Genomic DNA, 21944 nt, shown 5'->3' with positions numbered 1-21944 from the left:
CCTACTCTACCTCAGAGACCAGAGGACCAAAAGCGATTTCCTCCTCAACACAGGTGCGGAGATTAGCCTCATCCTGCCCACGTACTTTGAGATGAGACACAATACCAAAGCCTGGCCACTTGCAGGGGAAAACAAGTCCTCCATTCCCAGCTATGGCATCCACCTAGTCACCATCCACGTGGCAGACTCAGTTTTTCAGTGTGAGTGCATCATCACAGCCGTGAGACACGCGCTTCTCAGATCGGATTTCACGAACTCCTGGTGGATATGACAAGATGCCAGTTAGCAAATACCATAACTTTCCAGTCTTTCCCCTGCACCCTACGGAGACTCTTTCCTGCCACTGGGAATCCACATCCCGGACCAAGACATTCGCCTCCCTACTGGCCAAAAATACCCGGCTTTATTGGCACCAAACTTCCACAACTCCAACCAACCACATGGCATGGAGCACCACATAGAGACCACCAGCCCCCCGGTACACGCACGAGTCCAGCGCCTCCCGCCAGGCAAGCTCCGACAAGCCAAGGCAGAATTTAATGCCATAGAGGAGTTGGGGATTGTCTGCCGTTCTAACAGCCCGTCAGCCTCCCCAATCCACATAGTGCAAAAGAGCTCTGGCAGGTGGCATCCATGTGGCGACTACCGATGTCTAAGTGAGGTGACGGTCCCAGACAGGTACCCCATCCCACATGTCCAGGATTTCACCGCAAGGCTACATGGTATTCTCCAAGGTGGACCTCGTGGAGGGGTACCATCAAATCCCAATACACCCCAGCGATGTCCAGAAGACAGCCATCATCACACCTTTCAGCCTTTTTGAATTCCTAAGAATGCCTTTGGACTCAAAAACACAGCCCTGACATTCCAGCGGCTAATGGATGTGGTCGGCAGGGGGCTCAACTTCATCTTCATTTATCTATATGACATCCTCATCACCAGCCCCAATGCTACCACCCACAGGACACACCTCACCCACCAGTTCGACAGACTGGAGCTGTTCGGGCTCACAGTGAATCAGGCCAAGTGCCAGTTTGGCCTACAACCAATAGACTTCCTGGGCCATTGCATCACCCTAGAGGGCGCCATGCCACTACTCAACAAGGTGGAGGTCATTCAGAACTTCCCTAAGCCAAGCACGACTAAAGGACTACAGGAGTTCCTGGGGATGGTCAACTTCTACCATCGCTTCCTCCCGGGAGCGACCACCCTCATGCAGCCCCTGTTTGGCCTCATCAAACTTGGCAACAAGATGCTGTAATGGACGCTAGAGGCCATGGAGACTTTCCACGCCACAAATCAGCACTGGCGAAGACCATGGTACTGACACACCCGGATTCCACCTCCCTCAGCCCTCACAATGGACACTTCTGACAGAGCTGTGGGCGCAGTGCTAGAGCAATGGGTTGACGAGCACTGGCGACCCCTCGCCTTTTTCAGTCAGCACCTCCGAACACCAGAGCTCAAATACAATGCGTTTGACCGTGAACTGCTGGCCTTGTACCTGGCGATACGGTACTTCCACTACATGCTAGAGGTGAGAGTGTTCACCGCCTACACAGACCACAAACCGTTGACTGTTGCTGAGCAAGGTCTCGGGCCAGTTTTCAGCAAGACAACAATGGCACTTCTCCTACATAATCGGAATTCACCAAGGATATCTGCCATATCACCGGTAAGGTCAACGTAGTAGCCGACATGCTGTGCTGCAACCTGCAGAGGGCTCAACTTCACCCAGCTCACCAAGGACCAAAGGGAGGACGCAGACGTCCAGGCATACTGGACAGCCATCATCAGCCTGAAGGTCAGAGATTTCTGCCCCACACCAGGAGAACCGACCCTACTGTGCAACATCTCCACCAGGTCCCCGAGGACGATCCTACCCACAACTGGTTTTCGACCAGATCCACGGCTTATCGCACCCCTCCATAAGGTCCATGGTCTGCCTGCTCTCAGACAAGTTCGTGTGGCATGGGCTCTGCTGAGACGTTACCCTGTGGGCTCGAACCTGCTTACAGTGCCAGCACGCCAAGGTGCACTGCAACACCAAATACCCCCCTACAAACTTTCAAGCAGGGACCACGTAGGTTCTAACATGTTCATGTTGATATCGTCGGCCCCCTCCCAGCAAGCCAGGGCATGAAGTATCTGTTCACGATCGTCGACAGATTCACTCGCTGGCCAGAGGTGATACCCATGGCTGTGTGTGACATAGAGACGTTCCCCCAGGCTTTCCTCACCACTTGGGTCGCATGGAGTCCAGACTCACATCACATCAGAATGAGGAGTGCAGTTCACCTCCTCCCTCTGGTCCAATCTGGCAAAATTCTGTGGCAGCCATGTCCACCATACGACAGCCTACCATCCCCAAACAAACGGACTGGTTGAACAGTTCTACTGCCACCTGAAGGCCACGTTGAAAGCCCATCTGACCAGCTCCTGTGGGTACCGCTCGGGATCCGCACGGTACCAAAGGAAGACCCACCACCATCATCCACAGAGATGGTGTACAGTGGACTGCTTTCCATCCCAGTAGATCTGTACTTCAACCACCCCCCCCCCACCCTGGCCCACAGACCAGCGCATTATACGTCCTGCACAGGGTGAGAGAGCAAGTGGACGGACACCCCCCCACCATCGTCCAGTCACGGCTCGCCACCCAGCCACGTTCCAGCAGATCTGCAGTTCACCCGCTATGTTTTTGTATGCAGAAGACAGCAAGGGACCCCCCTACAGTCCCCGTACAAAGGCCCCTTCAAGGTACTGCGGAGAGACAGTGTGGTGTTCATGTTGGACATTGGTAGTCGAAAGGATAGATTCACAGTCAACTGCCTCAAAGTCGTGCACCTGAACTCCGACCAGCCAGCCCCAGACCCCCGAGTCAAGCACAGAAGTAGACCGCCCAGAGACTGTAAGTCAGACCTCTCAGAGAACGACAGCGATTCTGGGATGGGGGGGGGGAGGGGGGGGGAGGTGGTGTAACAGGCCGAGCGACCGCGCCAGTAAATGGGCCGAATCGCTGAAACACACGGCGGGTCCAATATTGCGTGGGCTGCCCTTCACTGGCAAGGAGCCCGCACCTAGCACCACATGTGCGCTAAGGAGCCCTCCACTTCTGCGTGGCCGGCGGGTGCATTACCGGAAATGGGTAGGCCAGCGTGGAGACACGACAAATTCAAACTAATAAAGTCATTCTTTGGTTCACCCTTAAGCTACGTGGATGTCTCTTTATTTGGTAGCGCTGCCGGAGCAGTCGCTACACTAGGATAGATTTGGTCAGGCCCTGGGGATTTACCCACCATTATTCACTTTAAGACCACCTGCATGTCCTCTTTTGTAATGTGGATATGTTAAGAAATATACTTTCTTCCTAATTTCCCATTTTCCATGACATTCACCACAGTAAATTCTGTGGCTATACACATCAATAACTCCATTGATCCTCAAGGGGACCTATCACTCCCAGTTTCCATGTTAATCAGTAATAAATCGCGTTCTTGATTTTGGCAGCTGGCAAAGCTGGGAGCAGTTTTATCTGTTGTCAAAACTCTCAATGGTCATATCTTCATTTTCACATGGCCCACATGGTATGGTTGCTGTTCAACCATACCATTACAGTTCAGATGCTTCAGAGCAACAAGATAAACCTTGTATATCCAAACTGGATATGGATGGGCTTGGAGAGATGGTGGCAATGATTCCAGTTGGGATTAAACAGGCCAGTGATAACAGTCCATTATCGTTTCCTCAATGTGAATTTCTATCAATGATGGTGATTGCTCCACATTTTTCTACAACTCTTACTGTTAGCAAGTATAGCCTCTCCATCAGCCCCATTTTGTAATATCTTATATTTTGCAATCCTTTCACAACTGCAATCTCTGACATGAAACATTGGCTCTATTCTCTCTTCACAGATGCCTGAACATTCTCTGTAATTTTCAGTTCATGTTGCAATATATTAATGTTTACTTCCACTAATTTACTACAAAGTTAATTTATTTTTTTAATAATTTCTCGCATTTAACCTGCCCTTATTCTTAATTTAAGAATTTATTCCCTAGCCATTTATGTTTTCAACAGAAGATTAGCAAATTTTTAAGTAAACATAATCAAAATCCTGCACTGATCTGGTCATTTTACCAGCTATCTTGTTAGCGTCCAATACTCTAAATTTTGGAACAATCGCTTGTTCAAATACAAGGATAGAGAGGGTCATTTAAATTATGGCATGTTGGACTTAGGAGAAGAGATACGGTATTATGGTTCCTTCTTCCGTTCAAAAATAGAATTTGGTGCATTCAGCTACATTTGGTAAATAGGTGGACTATTCCTACTAAATATTCACTAAATACTGAGATTTAAAAAGGCACTCAAATAGAGTATGCTTACTTATAACCCCTCTAATGTTTAATGCACAATTAGTTTTTGTCATTTATGCAAGTACTATAGACAGAGCCGTTGTCATACCCACACTCCTGTTCAGCTCCGAATCATGGGTCCTCTACCGGCATCACCTACGGCTCCTAGAACGCTTCCACCAGCGCTGTCTCCGCTCCATCCTCAACATTCATTGGAGCGACTTCATCTCCAACATTGAAGTACTCGAGATGGCAGAGGCCGACAGCATCGAATCCACGCTGCTAAAGATCCAACTGCGCTGGGTAGGTCACGTCTCCAGAATGGAGGGCCATCGCCTTCCCAAGATCGTGTTATATGGTGAGCTCTCCACTGGCCACCGAGACAGAGGTGCACCAAAGAAGAAGTACAAGGACTGCCTAAAGAAATCTCTTGGTGCCTGCCACATTGACCACCGCCAGTGGGCTGATATCGCCTCAAACCGTGCATCTTGGCGCCTCACAGTTCGGCGGGCAGCAACTTCCTTTGAAGAAGACCGCAGAGCCCACCTCACTGACAAACGGCAAAGGAGGAAAAACCCAACACCCAACCCCAACCCACCAATTTTCCCTTGCAACCGTGTCTGCCTGTCCCGCATCGGACTGGTCAGCCACAAACGAGCCTGCAGCTGACGTGGACATTACCCCTCCATAAATCTTTGTCCACGAAGCCAAGCCAAAGATATACAGATGGACCAACACTTACTTGCTGCAGGCAAACAAGTACACGTTATACACCAACTAAAATAGTAAAAATATAAATTACCACAAATACAACACATAAAAAGATAAAAAATATTCACAGTTGCAGTTATTGTAAACAAAAAGTAATGTTTCAGCAGTGCTTGTCCTGGACTAGGGCTTTAAACAAATTTAAATATTACAAACATTATATAGAATAAAGTATTACATACCTTCATTCATATTCTCATTGCCATCACTTTCACATGATTCTTCTGTCTCTTCATCTACAAAACTACTTTTCTCTGAGTCTGTAATTTCTCCTTCCTCTGGTTCACTTGTAAACCCAGCCTCCTCCTCCTCTTCTTCCAGCTTCACATCATCATCATCCCCTTCATCTTGGACACTCAACTCTATAATTGGATTGAGTCCATTGGATGAACTCTGTTCAACATCCAACATTTTGGTTTTCTTTCGCTTTTCTGCTGTTGGTAACTCATTCTTTTCCAGGTCCCAGAATCTGCAATTACTCGAAGCTTTCCGTATTTCAATGTCAATATCCTTGGAGAAAATAATGCAAATATATTTCAGGGACCAGTCTTGGAAGTACGTTATGGAATTTGTCAATAATAAACAGAATCTTAAAGTTTAATGTGGACCAGTATGAGTGTTGGACTTTGATACAATAAATGGCAGGATGGATCTTTGAATCAATTCAGGAAAGCAAAATATTTGATGAGTAAAGAAAGCCATATGGCAATTATTATATATCAGCTACTACAATCAATCAAATGTGATGAAAGTATGGGTATTAACAAAATGAACATCCGATTGTCATCAAAATCAAAGACAAAATCCCAAAGAAATTTAAGTTCTCTTTGCAAAATAAATTGGATACAAAACCTTAGTTGTATTTTACAATGGATTACTATGGATTACTAAAACAACTTCAACAAATGCAATCAATATCTGGCCTTTTTCTACATGCTTGACACACGAATTAGGAGCAGAATGTTCCTTGGCCTCTCAAGCCTGCTTCCCATTTAATAAGATAATATTTTATCTCATTTCCAAGAACCAAAAAATTATTCTATATGCGAGGAAAATTAGGTCTTTATTTCAATATTGAGATGGACTTTACTAAACTCCTAGAGTTATTTTCAATTATACCCAAACATGCATAACCTCTACATTACAATAGCTATGAAACTGATAGGTAAACCAGAACAGAGATGTGATATGAGTTTAGCCCATCTCAAATAAATACTTTTGATATTTGATAGTACAAATTCTCTGAGAACCTAGTCAGCACTAATATGCAAATATAAGTTATGAGACAATATCAAACAGAACAAAAGCAAAATTACAAAAGGTGCTGGAGATCTGAAATGAAATCGAAAAAATTAAAAACACTTAGCAAGACCCCATAAATTTCCACATCGAGTTCAGAAATATTTCCTCCTTGCACTGCAGATAGGGTGTAAAATATGTAAGGCATATTTGCTTTTAAATCAGGATGTTCCCTGGATTAGAATTAATACCTTCAAAACTGCCTGAAATTAAAGCACCATTGTGTAAGGTTCCATTCAGGTAAATTCTCCTCCTCCATAAAGTGAGATCTGAATAAATATCAATGTCCAATAAACTTTGTGATTTTTTTTTCCAAAAAAAAGCTCAGGGAACCAAATTTTAATCTGGAGTAGGCCTTAACAATATTATCTTTGCCACATTTTACAAGGTCATATTGTTTGCTTGAATTATTAAAAATCTACACATTCAATCAAATAAAGGACAACCAAAAGAAATAATCAAGGTTGCAGAAAGGCACACGCTTCAAAGATTATGAAGATTTCACAAAACATCTGTGACATGTTGTAACATTATGGGTTTGAGGTTTTAAGGTTATGTTTATCATGTTTAGTTTACAGATCATTCCCATCATAGGACAGACACTAGGAATAGAAACCCTGTCTTTGCCAGGAATCTACCTGTTGCTGATTCTGACCATCCCAAAGAAGAAATCTTCAAGTTAGCCACTGATTCTGTCACTTGTAGCACCTAGGGATAGGAGGAACATAATCTAATAAATAGATGGACATTAAAAAAAAATCAAAGGCCTTAGCAGAGCATTGTTTCATGTTCTTTGTCACAGAATAGTGACAAATGGGTGCTGGGTCAGCTAACCTGAAAAACATTGTAGACCAAGTAACGTACATTAAACCCTGATTCAGACTGAGATGGCTTGAAAACAAACTGTGAATTTGTTCATTTTTACAAAAATTTTTATCTCAGTCAAACCAACAAAATGGATAAAATATGTACTTTAGAGTGAAAAAAATGGATAATGCCATCCAAATTTAGTTTGCATGATACCCTTGAATTTTTTTTAAATTCCTATCGACTGTGATAAAATATTGTTGTAGCAAGTGACAGTTCAAGTTTTGTTTTTGGTGCTCTTCCTGCACATCAGTCAAAAAACTCAAAAATCCATTCCACAAATTAAACCTAAATATTTCTCAAAATTAATCCACATGGTCGTTACAACTGAATGTACAGCAAGTGTGGTGTGACCTATCTTTTCAGTTTGCATCTGCAACACTTTTGCATTCTACACTATCTTTTTCTGATAAAAGCATTATTGTGAGCTGTCACCTGACATCTGCAGTCGTTTAAAGAGCTGAAAACAAAATTTAATTTAGGTGACTTTATTGAAATGCATTGATGGGATAGAGTACGCACACTATTTAGGTGAAATTGGGGAGGGTACAAGTGGAAAATATGGACAATCCTTTAAGGCTTCTTGAGATTGGTAAGACAATAAAAAGAAATTGAGGAAAACTTTAATGTTGAAAAATAAGTGTGGCAAGAACCCCCAAAATGCCTGTATTTTGGTGGAATACAGGTACTGGAACAGATTTATGTTAACCTTTAATTTAAGGTTAAACAATATTTCTTTCATAATAATGCCTTAGTAAAGAATACAGTTAAAATATTGTACCTATTCTTATCAAGTTAGCTGTGGTTGGTACAGGGTCACACATAGGTCACAGTATACAGAACCATTGTTTTCTAAGAAGAGTTCATTCTCCTCTTGGCAGAGCTATTGGATTTCAAGTGGATCTTAATTACTCAAGAACTGCTGAGGAAACCTTCTGTTTTTAATCAAAACTATTTAAGCCTCTTGAACACCAGTGAGGTCAGAGGTTGTTATGGATATGGAATGGTTTCCAAAAAGTGGGACTTGATGTAACATTTATATTATTTGGAGAAATATATTACCGCATTCAGAAATTTTGAGTTCAGTTTCTGGAAGAGTTCAGTTTGGAGAGTACAGAAGTCAAAACCCCTGTGACACAGGGTTGAGTTACAGTAACCAGAATTGGTGCTGTTGTGTGTTACTCCTGGGAAAAGGGGAACACAGAATCAGAGGTTTTTGAAATAAGGAAGACCATTTTGCTTTCTCTTTGGAAAAGAGGACAGAATTCTACTCTGTCTATTTTTGTATGGCCACTTCGTTTAACTCTTGTCTGGTTTGTGACTTGATCGTGGAAGAAGATATCACATTTGTTTAACCCTTGTTTGGGTTTGTGAATTCATCATGGAAAATAGCCACATTGTGAGCAAAAGAGACCTGAAGATATAATGTTTAAAAGTGCTTTATAATTATTTATGAACTGAGAATTTAAGACCTTCAAGCAAGACTAAAATGATGCTGAACTTTTAAAGATCAACTTTTCAGAGTGGGACTTTAATTATACACACATTTACATCTGCACATGGTGGGGTTAACTTTAGAGTTAAGTCAGTTTAGAGATAAGTAGGAAATGTTATGCTGTTAATAATTTAATTAAAAACTACTATTGTGAATTTACCATTGTTTGGTGGATTTTCCATTGCTGTTCCTGTGTTTAGTGCTGACAGTCCCTTTAGTCCCAAACAAAATTTAAAAGGGTTGTTAGTTCATAACTTGACTTTTCAAAATTTTGCTTTTGCAAAGGAGGAGGATCTACTTGAAAGGAAACCAACTAATTCTGTTGGACTGTAACAACTAGGAAACTAAACTCAGAAAAATTGCAGCAAACACTCAGAAAACAACAGTCATTTTCTCTTGGATTTAATGTGCTTAAAGACAGACCCTGGATTTAGAAAATATTACAAAACATTAAAGCTTAGGAGGAATCCAACAATATTACTTCAATTTTTGAAGTGCATTCATTGTATATAATTCAATATAATAGTCTAGGGGATTGTTTTGTTGAGCACCTTCACTCTATCCACTGCAACAGCAAGGACCATCCAGTGGCCAAGCATTTCAATTCCACCCACCATTCCCACGCCGACATGTCTGTCCAGGGCCTCATGCACTGCCAAACTGATGCTACCTGCAAACTGAAGGAACACCACCTGGGCACTCTCCGTCCAAATGGCATTGACATCGACTTCGATTAATCCCCACCTCTGAATCTGTCTTTCCTTATCCCTCCTTCTCCTTCCAGCTCCCCATACCCTTCCATTTTTCTATCACAGATCAATTCTTGCCTTTTTATTCAGATGCCTGCCTGTTTTGGCTTATAACAAGGGCCTAGGCCCTAAACGTTAGTTGCCCTTTATTTCCTATGGACGCCACGTTACTCGCCGAGTTTCTCCAGCACATACAAATATGATTGCGTTTGACTTCCATTTTCAGACTTCCTCAACTCCTCATATACACATAGAAGAACCTGATTCATTTTTTAAATATTTTTTCATGTTTTAGAATCTTAGTATCACTGGCAAGAACAATATTTATTGACCACATACAAGTGACCTTGAAAGGGCAGCAAGCTGCTTTTTTTTTTTCCAAACTTCTGATGAAGGTGTTCCCATATTGCAATTAGAGACATAAGGAGGGTTGGGAGCTTCTCAGTGAAAAAGGTTGTGTATTTGATGCACATCTTCAGGTAGCGTGGTTGACTGCATGCATTTTGTAAATGGTGTACATTGCAAACTCCAAGCATGGACAGTGTAGGGAATCATGTTTAGTTTGGATTGATGGGGTAACAATCAAGTAGAAAAATCACAAAGGTTGCAGATATTGGAATCTCAAACATACAATGAAATGTTGGAGGAACTCAGATGAGTCAATATTTTGGGTTGAGTCCTTTGTTCAAGACTTTAAATGAAAAAGGTAAAATTAAAAGGGGGAAAAGAAACCGAGGGAAGTGCCCAAAGGTGAAAGGGTACAAGATAGAAGGTGCGAGCAATGGAGACAACAGGTAGAGGGACAGACCACAGAACAGGGTGGGGATTAGAAAAGAAAGTACAAGAGTAGGTAAAGATTTGGAAACCGTGAAATCAGAGGGTGGGGGTGGGGGGGGGGGGTGGATTTGGAAAAATCAATGTTCATGCTGTTAGATTTTACACTGTCCAGGAGGAATATCGTGCTGATCCTCAAATTTATATTTGGCCTCACCCTGACAATGGTTGAGAATAGATACATCAGTGTAGGAAGAGAATTGAAATTGTTGTATCTGTGTAGGGATTCCTATTCTGCTCATCCCTCCTGCATTTCAAGCAGTAATTGCACTAAGTGCAAAACCTATCCCAGCATCAGCCCCCCACCTCCATCCAAGGCCACAAATAGACCTTCAAAGTGAGGCAGTGCTTTACATATACATTATCCAATCTATTGTATTCGGTGTAGGGTTCTCTATATTGGTGAGACCAGATGCAGATTAGGCAACTGCTCATGTAACCCCACCCACATTTGGATCCACTGTTTCTCTTTATTTACCTACTCCTGTACTAATTTTTCCCACCCTCTAAGTTTTCTCCACACCACACCCCCACAAACCATGGGCTCTCTCTCAACCTGTCTGTCCATCCCCAAATCTTCTGTCCGGAATAACCTGAGCCCCTCCACCAGCTTCTTTCCCCCCCTTTCATGAATGCAATTTCTTTCTTGGTCATGATAAATCATTCACCCCCAAAATATTGATCAACTGTCAAGTTTCCTTAGTAGTTCACTGTTTGCTTGATAATGAAGTGGGCTGTTTTATCCTGAATGATATTAAGATTCTTGCATTTGTTGGTGCTGCATTCAGGCAAGTCATGAGTACATACCATCTTGTGCCTTGAAAATATCAGGAAAATCTTGGGGTATCAAGGGGTGAGTCATTTCTGCAGGATACCCAGCCTCTCGCTTGCTCTTGTTGCCATATTTACATTACAATGAAGAGGACTCAACAATGGCAAATGTCAATGAATGTCAAGCACAGGTTGTTACACTCATCCTTGTTGAAGACGGTTTCACCTGGCACTTCTGTGGCAGAATTTTTTTTTTTTTGCCTCCTCCTCCCACTGCCTGCATATGTGGACACCACCCTGCCTGGCAGGTAGCATGAATGCTGAGCTTTGGTCTGATCTATTGGTCACAAGATCTTTGAGCTCTATCATTTCTCATTATTTAGCACGCTTCTAGTCCAGTGTTTGCGGCTTCACTAGGCTGATGCCCCAACATTTTTTGGTGCACCTTGTTCTGCACACCTCACGGAAACCAGAAATGCTTGATGGCAATTCCAGTGCAAGATAGATGTTAGGTGTAAGGTAAAACATCATGAGATGGGAATGTGTAGGGAGTTACCCTGTACAGGGCAGTAACAAGAAGGGGAGGTGTCCTTGTACTCCTGTTAGGTAAAACATCATGAGATGGGACCGGAGAAGGAGTCACCCAGTACTAAGGAGTAACAGAATGCATCCTTGTACTTACAAGATAAGAGAGACATTGATGGATTGAGAGGCAGGAAGCTAGCAGGGAAAGGATAGCAACAGTTTAAGAGAGACATTGATGGATTGAGAGGCAGGAAGCTAGCAGGGAAAGGATAGCAACAGTTTTAGTCATTGGACAAGTAATGATATGATGATGTTCTAAGCATGTATCCAAGGGTATAAAAAATCACCATTTTGCTGATAACGGCAGAATGCATTCTCCGACTAACTTGGTTGGTCGCAAGTGTTACAATCCGGTAATAAAGAACAAAGAACCCTGATTTCGACTCAGCCTGGTGTTTGTCTCACTCATTCATGAACAAAGCAGACCTAACAATTTGGTGATCCCGACGTGATGGGTGAGTGAACACTGGACGACGGTTTCTGTTTTTTCTGACAATCATCTCAGCCGGCTGATAAAAAGGTCCAGAGAAGCCTGTTTTAACAAAATTCTCTTTTTTTTTTAAATCTTTATGATTGTCAGTAAGAACTGGAGATCGGACAAATTAGACGACCACAATTGAAGGTCGCATGCCAGGATTGTAACACGTAAGTGATTACAGACAAGATAAAAGTCCTTAAGGTGTTTGAATGACATTTATTAAGTGCTTCGCAAGAAACTACTAGAGTTTAAAAGTCTTTATTGTGTCGTTGCAAAGTCCAATAGAGTGAGAAGGTGGTCTATAAACAATTGAGGACCTGAGTTTTCTGCCCTAAACTGGTTATTAAGAGGAGAAATCTCCCACGTGAAGGTTGGGCTTTGAAAGAAAACAAAGGTTCAGGCTTATTGGCCTCAATTGTATCTGAGAGACTGACTTATAAATGTCCGGTAGGTATGATAATGTCTGTACACTTGAGAAGTTAAGAATTTATTTCCCCAATTCGCCGTGGTGGAATACCACAGCAGACACTAGAGACCTTGAGACAACAAAAAAAGTACTCAGGGACGCCTGCCTGGTGAACAAGAACGACGACAGAAGGCTGCGACAGCTGTGTCCGGATCAGGTAGGAGATATTAATGAAAAAGTTGACAAACTCCTAAGAGACACCCGGTTTATTCGAAATACTTTTGATAAGTTAAATGAGGGTATTCCCAACATCACCAAGGAGATAAAGTTACGTAAATTCATAGATTGGTACAGGGAAACAGGACAAAAGTATAGCCCAAATATTTGGTTTTCTAGTTGTAATTTAACTTTCAGACCCCTTTGGGAAAACAGAGAGTGGAAAACGAGCAATCAGAGTATACAGGACAGTCTGAAGTCAATTGGAGGACAAGACTTAGAGACTGTTCTTTTAAAAGATATTAGTCATCCAGCTTGCAAGGAGACATTTTTAAAAGCAATTTTCGTTGACATAGATCCCCTAAACGGACAAGAACCTAAATTAAAACAGGCATTAGAAAGCGGTCCCGCAGCTATGGCTGTACAGTTGCCTGCTAAGACTTTTGACCAAGTTATTAAGGAAATTAATCAGGAATTAGAGGAGCGAAATACCAGTAATGCGGCATTGGAAAAACAAAAAATGCTCCGAAAATGTGTAGACCGCTGGAGGAAGAGGGGTTGGTTACCCGGGGGCACTGAGATGTTCCTGACAGGTGAGGGAAACAAAATTTTAAAACGTAGAGTCTTAGACAAGCTGGAAGAAACAAAACGGGACACAGAAAACAAAATCTTTAATCGCGAGTCAGCAAAAAAGAGGGTGAGAGACAAGGAGATGCAGTACCGTGATGTCCTAGCTATATTCGAAGAATTTGGTCTCCCTGATAACCCACCTATTATGGCCCCTGTAGAAATAGCTTGTAGACCCCCGCCCTATGCATATGTGGAGTCACAAGGTGCCCCTGGCACCCCAGATGGGATCCTGGAGTCACGTCCCTTATATCCAGATATTGAGACACTGGGGTGTGACAAGAACCTCGGGAATAGGGACACATCAGATGAGGTACAGGCCCCTTTAATAAAAATAGAAGGGGGAGTAATAGATGTAGAGACCCCTCTGGAGTCTAAGAAAATAGAGAAGGAGTTAGAGATACAGAAATGGAACATGAAAAAGGTTCAGGATAACATTAAAAACTTAAACAGAGATATTAATGTGCTGGGGCAGATCAGTGAGGATCAAAAAGAATTAATGGTAGGTGTATTGAAGGAAGTGGAAAAGATAACTACAACACTGTCAGGAGAAATTAAAGCTGAAGGAATGGTAATAGGAGTAAAGGACGAAAAGTGTAGTACAGATGAGGAAACGAGATACGATCCACCATGGGAGGAAAGTAAAAGGAAAAGACTCGGGAGGGAGAAAAATAGACATGCCTACCTGGACATAGTTAGAACAAAAGAGAAAGATGTGAAACAACTAAACTATGGCCGAAAAGATTATCTTAGAGATGAACGTGACCAATATACCTTTGACCCTGAGACATTGGAAACTGATAGGGACAGTGACAGTGACAAAGAAGAGTCAGAACAAGGTGGGATAAATAAATGCATGCCAAGAGTAAAGAAGGAGCAGAAATCCCCAAAATTGAGATATCAATGCCCATTACTGATCACGGGACGGGGAACTCAAAAATATGTACCCTGGTCACGAATGGACTTAGAGAGTTTAATGAAAAAACTACCTCCGTTGAGTAATGGGGCTAGTCCATGGATTTCTTGTTTTGAGCGAGAAACCTGCCAAGAACAATTAGCACTCGCAGATGTCAGAACTATTATGATAAAATTAAAGGCAGAAGGGGCCCTGAAGCAAATAGAGAAAATTGTAAGAAGCAGTAAATTGGGGGATGAAATAGAATTTAACCCACTTCGGAATAAATTTTGGGAAGCACTTAGAGAAACATTTCCTACACCCTATAGTTTGGATGCCTTGGTAACCCTTCAACTAAAGGAAGGAGAGACTGCACACGAGTATTTCACTCGAGCATGGGACTTATGGGAAACAGGGACTGGAGAAAGACCCGACCACAGCCCCTTAGGAAGGGCTCACTTTCGTAATGGGATAATAAACGGACTACCTGCTACGGTTCAAGCAAAATTAAGGGACATTGTGGGATTAGAGACAATGTCAGAGGATTTGTGGAAAAGACACCTGACACATGCAATCAAACGACATCGTCAATCAGAGCATGCTAAGTCAGAAAGTGCGTCCCAGAAGGAGGTGGACAAAACAACCGATAAATTGGTGAGAGCCATAGAACATATAGGGGTTAAATTAGCGGCCCAACAGACAGTCCCACAGGTCATGGGGCCAGTGATAAATCCGGGACCCCAAGTAAGAAATGGTTGGGAAAGACAGCTAGGTACAATGTATAGAGGGGAACATGCAGTATGCTGGTACTGCCAAAATCCTGGACACTACCAGCGGAACTGTCCGGAGGCTGGGAGAGCAAGGGGAAAAAGATTACCCTCTATTAGAGGCTATCGGGGAAGAGGAGGAAACTTAAGAGGACAAGCAAGGGGTAGGGGTGGACACATTGATGGGCCCCAGAGAATCGGGGGGTGGCAGAGTGATCAACAAGTCCAGGCACCTCAGTGTAATGACTATATTGAGGAAGGTGCTGAATTTGATTATTGACGGTGCCCAGGAGAATCAAAAATCACGCCTCCCTGGGAGCCACCAAAAATTTGGGGGACGGTAAATGGAGAAAAAATTGAATTTATGGTTGACACAGGGGCAGCAGTTACGACAGTGATTAAAAAACCCCCAGGGAGCACATTTTCGGGCAAAACATTATCTACAATAGGATTCTCCGGGATAAGGGAAACACAGCCCTATACAGATAACATCGACATGACATTTGGACGACAAAGGGTTAAGACGCCTGTCCTGGTTGTGCCAAGTTGCCCCATTAATTTATTAGCAAGGGACATTCTTACCAAACTAGGAATAACCATACAATGTTCTGAGAAGGGCCTTCGGTTAACATACCCAGGGGATACAATAAGAAGGGAAGGACAGTTTATAGTAATGACCCCATCTAACGCTTCAGAAGACTCTGTGGAGGTTAGTATTTTCTGGAGTCGGCTACTGTATGATGAACCAGGCCCAGGGCTGATTAAACAGTTTTTTGAGTGGAGGGCCAGTATTCCTCGGTATGGGGATTACCTTTATCCACTAGATCCTATGCATGTTACATTAAACTACACCATCCACCCGGACCAGGAATATGAGGAGAGGTGGGACTCTCTAAAAGAAGGGAAGACAGAAACGATACATTGTCCATTTATCTTTGTAGGTAAGGAGGGAATAGCTGCTATGGTTGTCATGACAGAAGAACAAATGGAGTGGTTCTGCTTAGGAGTAGAAAGTGTGCCTCATGTGACCTTGGGTATTGCCAAAGATCATCACGCTCGACAGCTGGGTCCGATGGTAAAGGAAGCGATAGGGTGTGAATACAGGCAGACAGAAATCCCGGGATATTCCACCTCGGAGGGAGGAAAATTTGTCAGACTGAATATTGAAGCATGGGACCAGGTAGTGAATGAGAAAGTAGAAAGAGACCGAGCCATAGAAGGAGAAAATATTGATCACAGAGACTCAGACAAATATCTTTCTAATCTGAGTCCACATATATGGACAACGGGGCCCTATGATGTGGGAGTAATAAAAGGAGAGGTATTTCTAGAATTGGCCAACCCCGGGCAGAAACCAATATGGAGAAAACAATACCGCTTGTCGCCCAGTCAGGAGGAGGGTATTAAAGGAACGATAGAAGGGTTAATGGAGTCAGGGGTTTTAAGGGCGGCACCTGACAGTATGTGGAACACGCCCATCATGCCTGTTCCCAAACAGGGTAGAAAAGACTGGAGGATGGTACACGACCTCCGGGAGATTAACTTGGCTACCAAGACCATCGTGAGACCAGTCCCAGACCCATATGTAGCACTTAGGGCTCTGAGTCCGGAGCACGAATACTATACTGTCATTGATCTGGCAAACGCATTCTTCTGCTTGAAATTAGCTGAGGAATGCCAAGACTGGTTCACTTTCACTTACCAAGCACATCGGTACGCATACACTAGATTACCTCAGGGTTATAAGGACAGTCCAGGACTGTTCAATCAGGCCCTTAGCGAAATCCTCATGAAATTAAAGCTCCCGGAAGATGTTACACTGATTCAGTATGTAGACGACCTACTATTAGCAGGGAAAACGCCACATGAGTGCCTGACAGGGACAGCAGTTTTACTCAAGGGGTTAGGCGAGGCTGGATTTAAAGTAAAAAGGTCGAAATGTCAGATCGGAAGGAGGGTGGTAACTTTCCTAGGAAGACTCGTGGGTAAAAACGGTACGGCCATGTCTGAGGCACATAGAGAAATGATACTAGGGTATCGAAAACCTACTACAGTACAAGACATGCTGGCATTCTTGGGGCTTTGCGGGTATAGTCGAACATATGTTCCAGGATATGTGAGTCTAACCCAAGGTCTGAGGGAAATGGTCACAGAAATAGGTCACCGGAGGCTTAAAGAACCAGTCAGGTGGAATGTAGAACGTGAAGCGGTTTTTCTGCGTGTCAAACAAGAACTGGGAAGAACGATCAGCCTGGCTAATCCAGATTACAGTAAAGAATTCTACTTGGACGTGGCTGAAACTGAGAGCATTGTTAGCTCAGTACTGTATCAGAGAGATAGAGGAAGAAGGAAAGTACTAAATTACTATAGTTGCAGACTGGATAATGTAGAGAGAGGAAAAGCCCCATGTCTCCGTTACCTCGCAGCAGTAGCTAGAACGATACAAAAAACCGCGCATATTGTTCTCTGTCATCCCCTAGTTGTTAATACAGACCACAGTGTCTCAGCCCTTTTAATGTCTAATGCTTTCAGCTTTTCGGCCAACAGATCCATTAAGATGGAGGACGCCCTTAAGGGTCCTCACATCACCTTCAGGTCACCCAGGGACAACTATTCCAACATGGCTAGAGGATTGAACTCGGGGTTTATGGAGACGCATGACTGTGTAGCAAGAGTCAAGGTAGATTCCAAGCTGAGGGAAAAGCTATTTGAGGAACCCATGGAGGAGGTGGACTGGGAGTTATTTACAGATGGTAGTTGCCATAAAAATTCTGAGGGTAATGTGGCGGGTTATGCAGTGGTAGGATGGGAGGATGAGGCACCCTATCTAGTAGAGTCCTCTATTATTCCCCAACCGGCATCAGCTCAGTTAGCAGAAGTGATAGGGCTCATACGAGGATTGGAGCTTAGCGAAGGTAAAACAGTTAATATTTATACTGACTCTGCATATGCTTGGAGTGCAGTACATATTGAAGCACCAGGCTGGCTAAGAAGGAATTTTCGGACTGCTGCCGGACAAAACGTCCGTCATGATCTGGTTTTACGGAGACTGGTCAGGGCGGTCATGCTTCCCCGGGCTCTGAGCCTAATTAAGGTGGCGGGCCATTCCCCAGATAACACAAAGGAAGGGAAGGGAAACACGGCGGCTGACAGGGCAGCCAAACAGGTTACTGGTTATCATGAACATATACAGGGGATGATTTTGAGGTCCCATAACAAAAAAAGTGAATCTGAAACTAAGGAGACTTGTAGCAGATTAAATGACTACACAGATGAGAAGGGAGAGGGACCCCCACCGAATATTGAGCACCTAATAGAAATACAGGAAAAAGCTAGCCCAAGTGAGAAAGATGAATGGATGAAACGCGGTGCCACTCGACAGGAGATCAGCTATGAAAATCAGACAGTACATGTTTGGCGCTCCCCTATAGGTACGATAGTTGCCCCTCGTCAATTACTCCCACTATTATTTGAAGAAGCACATGGGCCGACTCACATTAGCGCCACCAAAACTTATAATACGCTTAAACAACATTGGTGGAATCCCCACTTACGCGAGCACATTGACAACTTTAGAGCTGAATGTACTATCTGCAACGGGCATAACCAAAGGATCACCTTACCCCACCCGCTTTTACGATTTCCAGTACCGACAGCCCCGTGGAAAGAGATCTATATTGACTATACAGATATGGGTACTGACCTTAGGACAAAGGAGGGTTACCGATATCTTTTAGTGGCAGTAGATAGGTTCTCACGATGGGTGGAGGCTATTCCAACAAAGAAAGAAGATGCGGATAGTGTAATAGGCTGGCTAACGCGAGAGTTAATACCCCGCTATGGAGTCCCCAGCAGGATATGCTCTGATAATGGGTCTCATTTTAAGAATGAGCTGATCCGACAGGTTGAAGAATACCTAGGGATCAAACATCGTTTTGGTAGTGTCTATAGGCCTGAGAGCCAGGGGTTAGTAGAAAGGGCAAACAGAACGATAAAATCTAAATTAGGGAAAGTTTTAGGGGGGACCAGGTTGAATTGGGTTGAGGCATTGCCATTAGTACTGATGTCTATGCGACAAGAGAAGGCCAAAGATACCTTCCTGTCACCGCATGAGATTCTAACGGGTCGACCCATGCCCGGTCCAAAGACTGATCCAGCATGGGTTAAGTTGTGGGAAGAAAGGGAAGTGGAACTGGATCATTATATGCAGATGCTGGGTAATATGGTTGCTTTAGTTTCACAACAGGTGGCGAATGCTAGTAAGGAGAACCCGGACACCGAAGGAGTTCCAGTAAAGGAGGGAGACCTGGTGTATATCCGTAAACCAGGTAAAGTACATTGGACTGAATTTAGGTGGTCTGGACCATACACTGTTACCGCCGTAACAGATAGGTCGGTAAGAATTGACAAACCAGGGGATCATAATTGGCATCATTTTGCCTACTGTTCCAAGGCAAAACAGCACGTAGCCAGCCTTGATAGAATTGATGAGACTCATGCAGACGATACCGGGGGCCCTATGGGCAGTACTACTAATGGGATGCCGGATAAGTCAGCAGAATAGCTCGGATTCTTGCGGGGCCAAAGTTATTCTAAAGGTAGACAAAGACAGGGATAACACCTTCCAGTTCGATCTATGCAGTATAATAGCGTGTGGTAAGAATGAGGCGTCCTGGAGAGGATATGATATTTACATGTGTGCCTTTAAAATAGGATATCCTAAATGGGGTCTACATGTCTGTCCGTCTTGGGGTGAGGTTTGGTGGTGGACAGGACCCGACACTAGATGGATAAGAAAACCCCTTAACAAAGGGTCCAGCAAACCTTATTATAATTTTTTCACTAAAATCTCCCTGATACGTGGTGCTGTGACCTATTCAATGAAAGGAGAGAATCCCCTGATTTTGACAGTAAAGGCGGGGCTGCGCAACCCGTGGAATATGAAGGGATGGAGCTCTAAGACATGCGAGGGGGGCACAGGGAGAGAACATGGTGTCGGAGACCTCTTCTATCTAATGATTGGAGTGTCTATTAGTGGAAAAGATCCTTGGGGAGTGGTGAGGTTCGACTTACAAACATACACAAAGGACATAATTAAACCCACTTCGAAAGAGGGGGAAGTGAGAAAATTCGACAGTACGAAGATGACCAGGGGAGAGAAGATAGCAATTGAGACAGGTATTGATGAGTCAAACTCCTGGATAGATCAGATGGGTAAATATGCGGACCAAGCAGGGTATGGGAACTGCTGGGTCTGTGCCCGAGGAAGGCCATTATTACGGATGAGCAGATCAATTTTTGAGGAGACAGATGCTATGGACTGCGCCTTGAACCTAATGTCAGAATCCAACCCACTGAATAGGTGTCTGATATGGGAACAGACGTTTCCCATAGCTCCGGCTAATGTAGCTCCCCCTGTCTTTAGATCCACAGGCATAACTAATGTTACTTGTTTTGCCAACAACAACACAGCAGCGCACGTTTTCCATGTGGGTTGGTTGCCCAGCGACTCGTGCAGGACTCATGTTGATCTCTCACATAGCAGTAGTGCAACCCGCTTGACCCAGGCTAGGGCGGATATTTGGTGGTTTTGTGGAGGAAGAGTGCTGTACAACTGGCTCCCCGCTAACTGGGATGGTCGGTGTGCTCTAGTAACCCTTAATGCGCCAGTGCTGATTGTCAAAAGGCAGGAGGGAGACGAGGATTCCTAGAATTGCGCCACACAGAGAGTTGGCTGTGGAGAAAAAGGAGGAGTGTTGGACTCTTGGGGCCGGGAGGAAGGAACACTGATGGGGTATGGATTGATGCCATTGGCCAAGCCCGGAATATTCCGGACGAATTTAAATTAGCCGATGAGATTGCAGCTGGGTTTGAAAGCTTTCCTGTTTTTAGTGCAATATTTCCCATCACTGTAAATAAGAATGTTAATAGGATCAACCTTATTCACTATAATGTCCAGCGCCTTGCAAATTTGACCAGGGACGTTGTTGAGGCAATACATCAACAACTGTCAGAAACTTCCCTTATGACACTTCAGAATAGGATAGCGATTGATATGGTCCTGGCAGAGAAAGGTGGAGTGTGTGCTATGTTTGGAGATCTATGCTGCACTTCTATCTCTAATAACACAGGGCCAGATGGATCACTCACTAAGGGGTTAACGAAACTTAGGGCATTGGCGAAAGAATTAAAAGCCCAGTCTGGAGTCTCCAATCCTGTTTTATCCTGGTTACAGGGAGTGTTTGGGAGATGGAGCACATTGTTAGGACAACTTTTGCTGGGTTTGTTCATTTCTGTATCAATTTTTATCACTTGTGGCTGTTGTTGTATTCCATGCATTCGAACGCTGGTCACGAGGACCATAGAGAAAGCCTTTGCTGACCGTGATGAACTGCCTCCGAAATATCAAGCTGTGCAGGCTGTGGAGCAAGACTATCTCACATTACAGGAGGCGGAGAAAGTTGCTGAGATCGATCTGGAGTCTGAAGGGGAATGTGATGGGAAGGAGGGATTGTGAATTAGATTGTTACACATATAATTTTAACCTTGCTTGTAACCTAAATATTATAACCTTGATTGTAGAACAAATATTATAACATTGATTGTAACACAAACATTATTAATCAGATTGTAGAACAAGTATTATGAATTAGATTGTAGACCATATGTTAACTTGGGAATTTACTAATGTACGGGGGGTTAGCTAGTTTTTTTTTGCTTGGGGGCAAAGGGGATGAAACTTGTAAACGGGCAATGGGATCGGGGTGACGGATGGGGGGTGTACGCAAAGGAGGGTTGGGGGAGCCCTCGCCCACCAGCCGAACTA

At 43.7% G+C, this 21944-nt stretch overlaps 1 protein-coding gene across 3 annotated transcripts in view; it reads right to left on the bottom strand.

Moving 5' to 3' along the window:
* Window positions 1-21944, bottom strand: part of aggf1 (angiogenic factor with G patch and FHA domains 1) — a 130295-nt gene that overhangs the window by 84659 nt on the left and 23692 nt on the right. For all 3 annotated transcript variants that reach the window (XM_069937954.1, XM_069937945.1, XM_069937964.1), the window contains one exon: window positions 5312-5639. In XM_069937954.1, coding sequence (XP_069794055.1) covers window positions 5312-5639 — 328 coding nt within the window. The remainder of the gene's footprint in view (window positions 1-5311; window positions 5640-21944) is intronic.

The sequence above is a fragment of the Narcine bancroftii genome, chromosome 1, assembly GCF_036971445.1.
Source record: "Narcine bancroftii isolate sNarBan1 chromosome 1, sNarBan1.hap1, whole genome shotgun sequence".
Lineage (NCBI taxonomy): Eukaryota > Metazoa > Chordata > Chondrichthyes > Torpediniformes > Narcinidae > Narcine > Narcine bancroftii.
The sequence above is the reverse complement of the archived record's forward strand: the minus strand, read 5'-3'. Positions and strand labels throughout refer to the sequence as shown.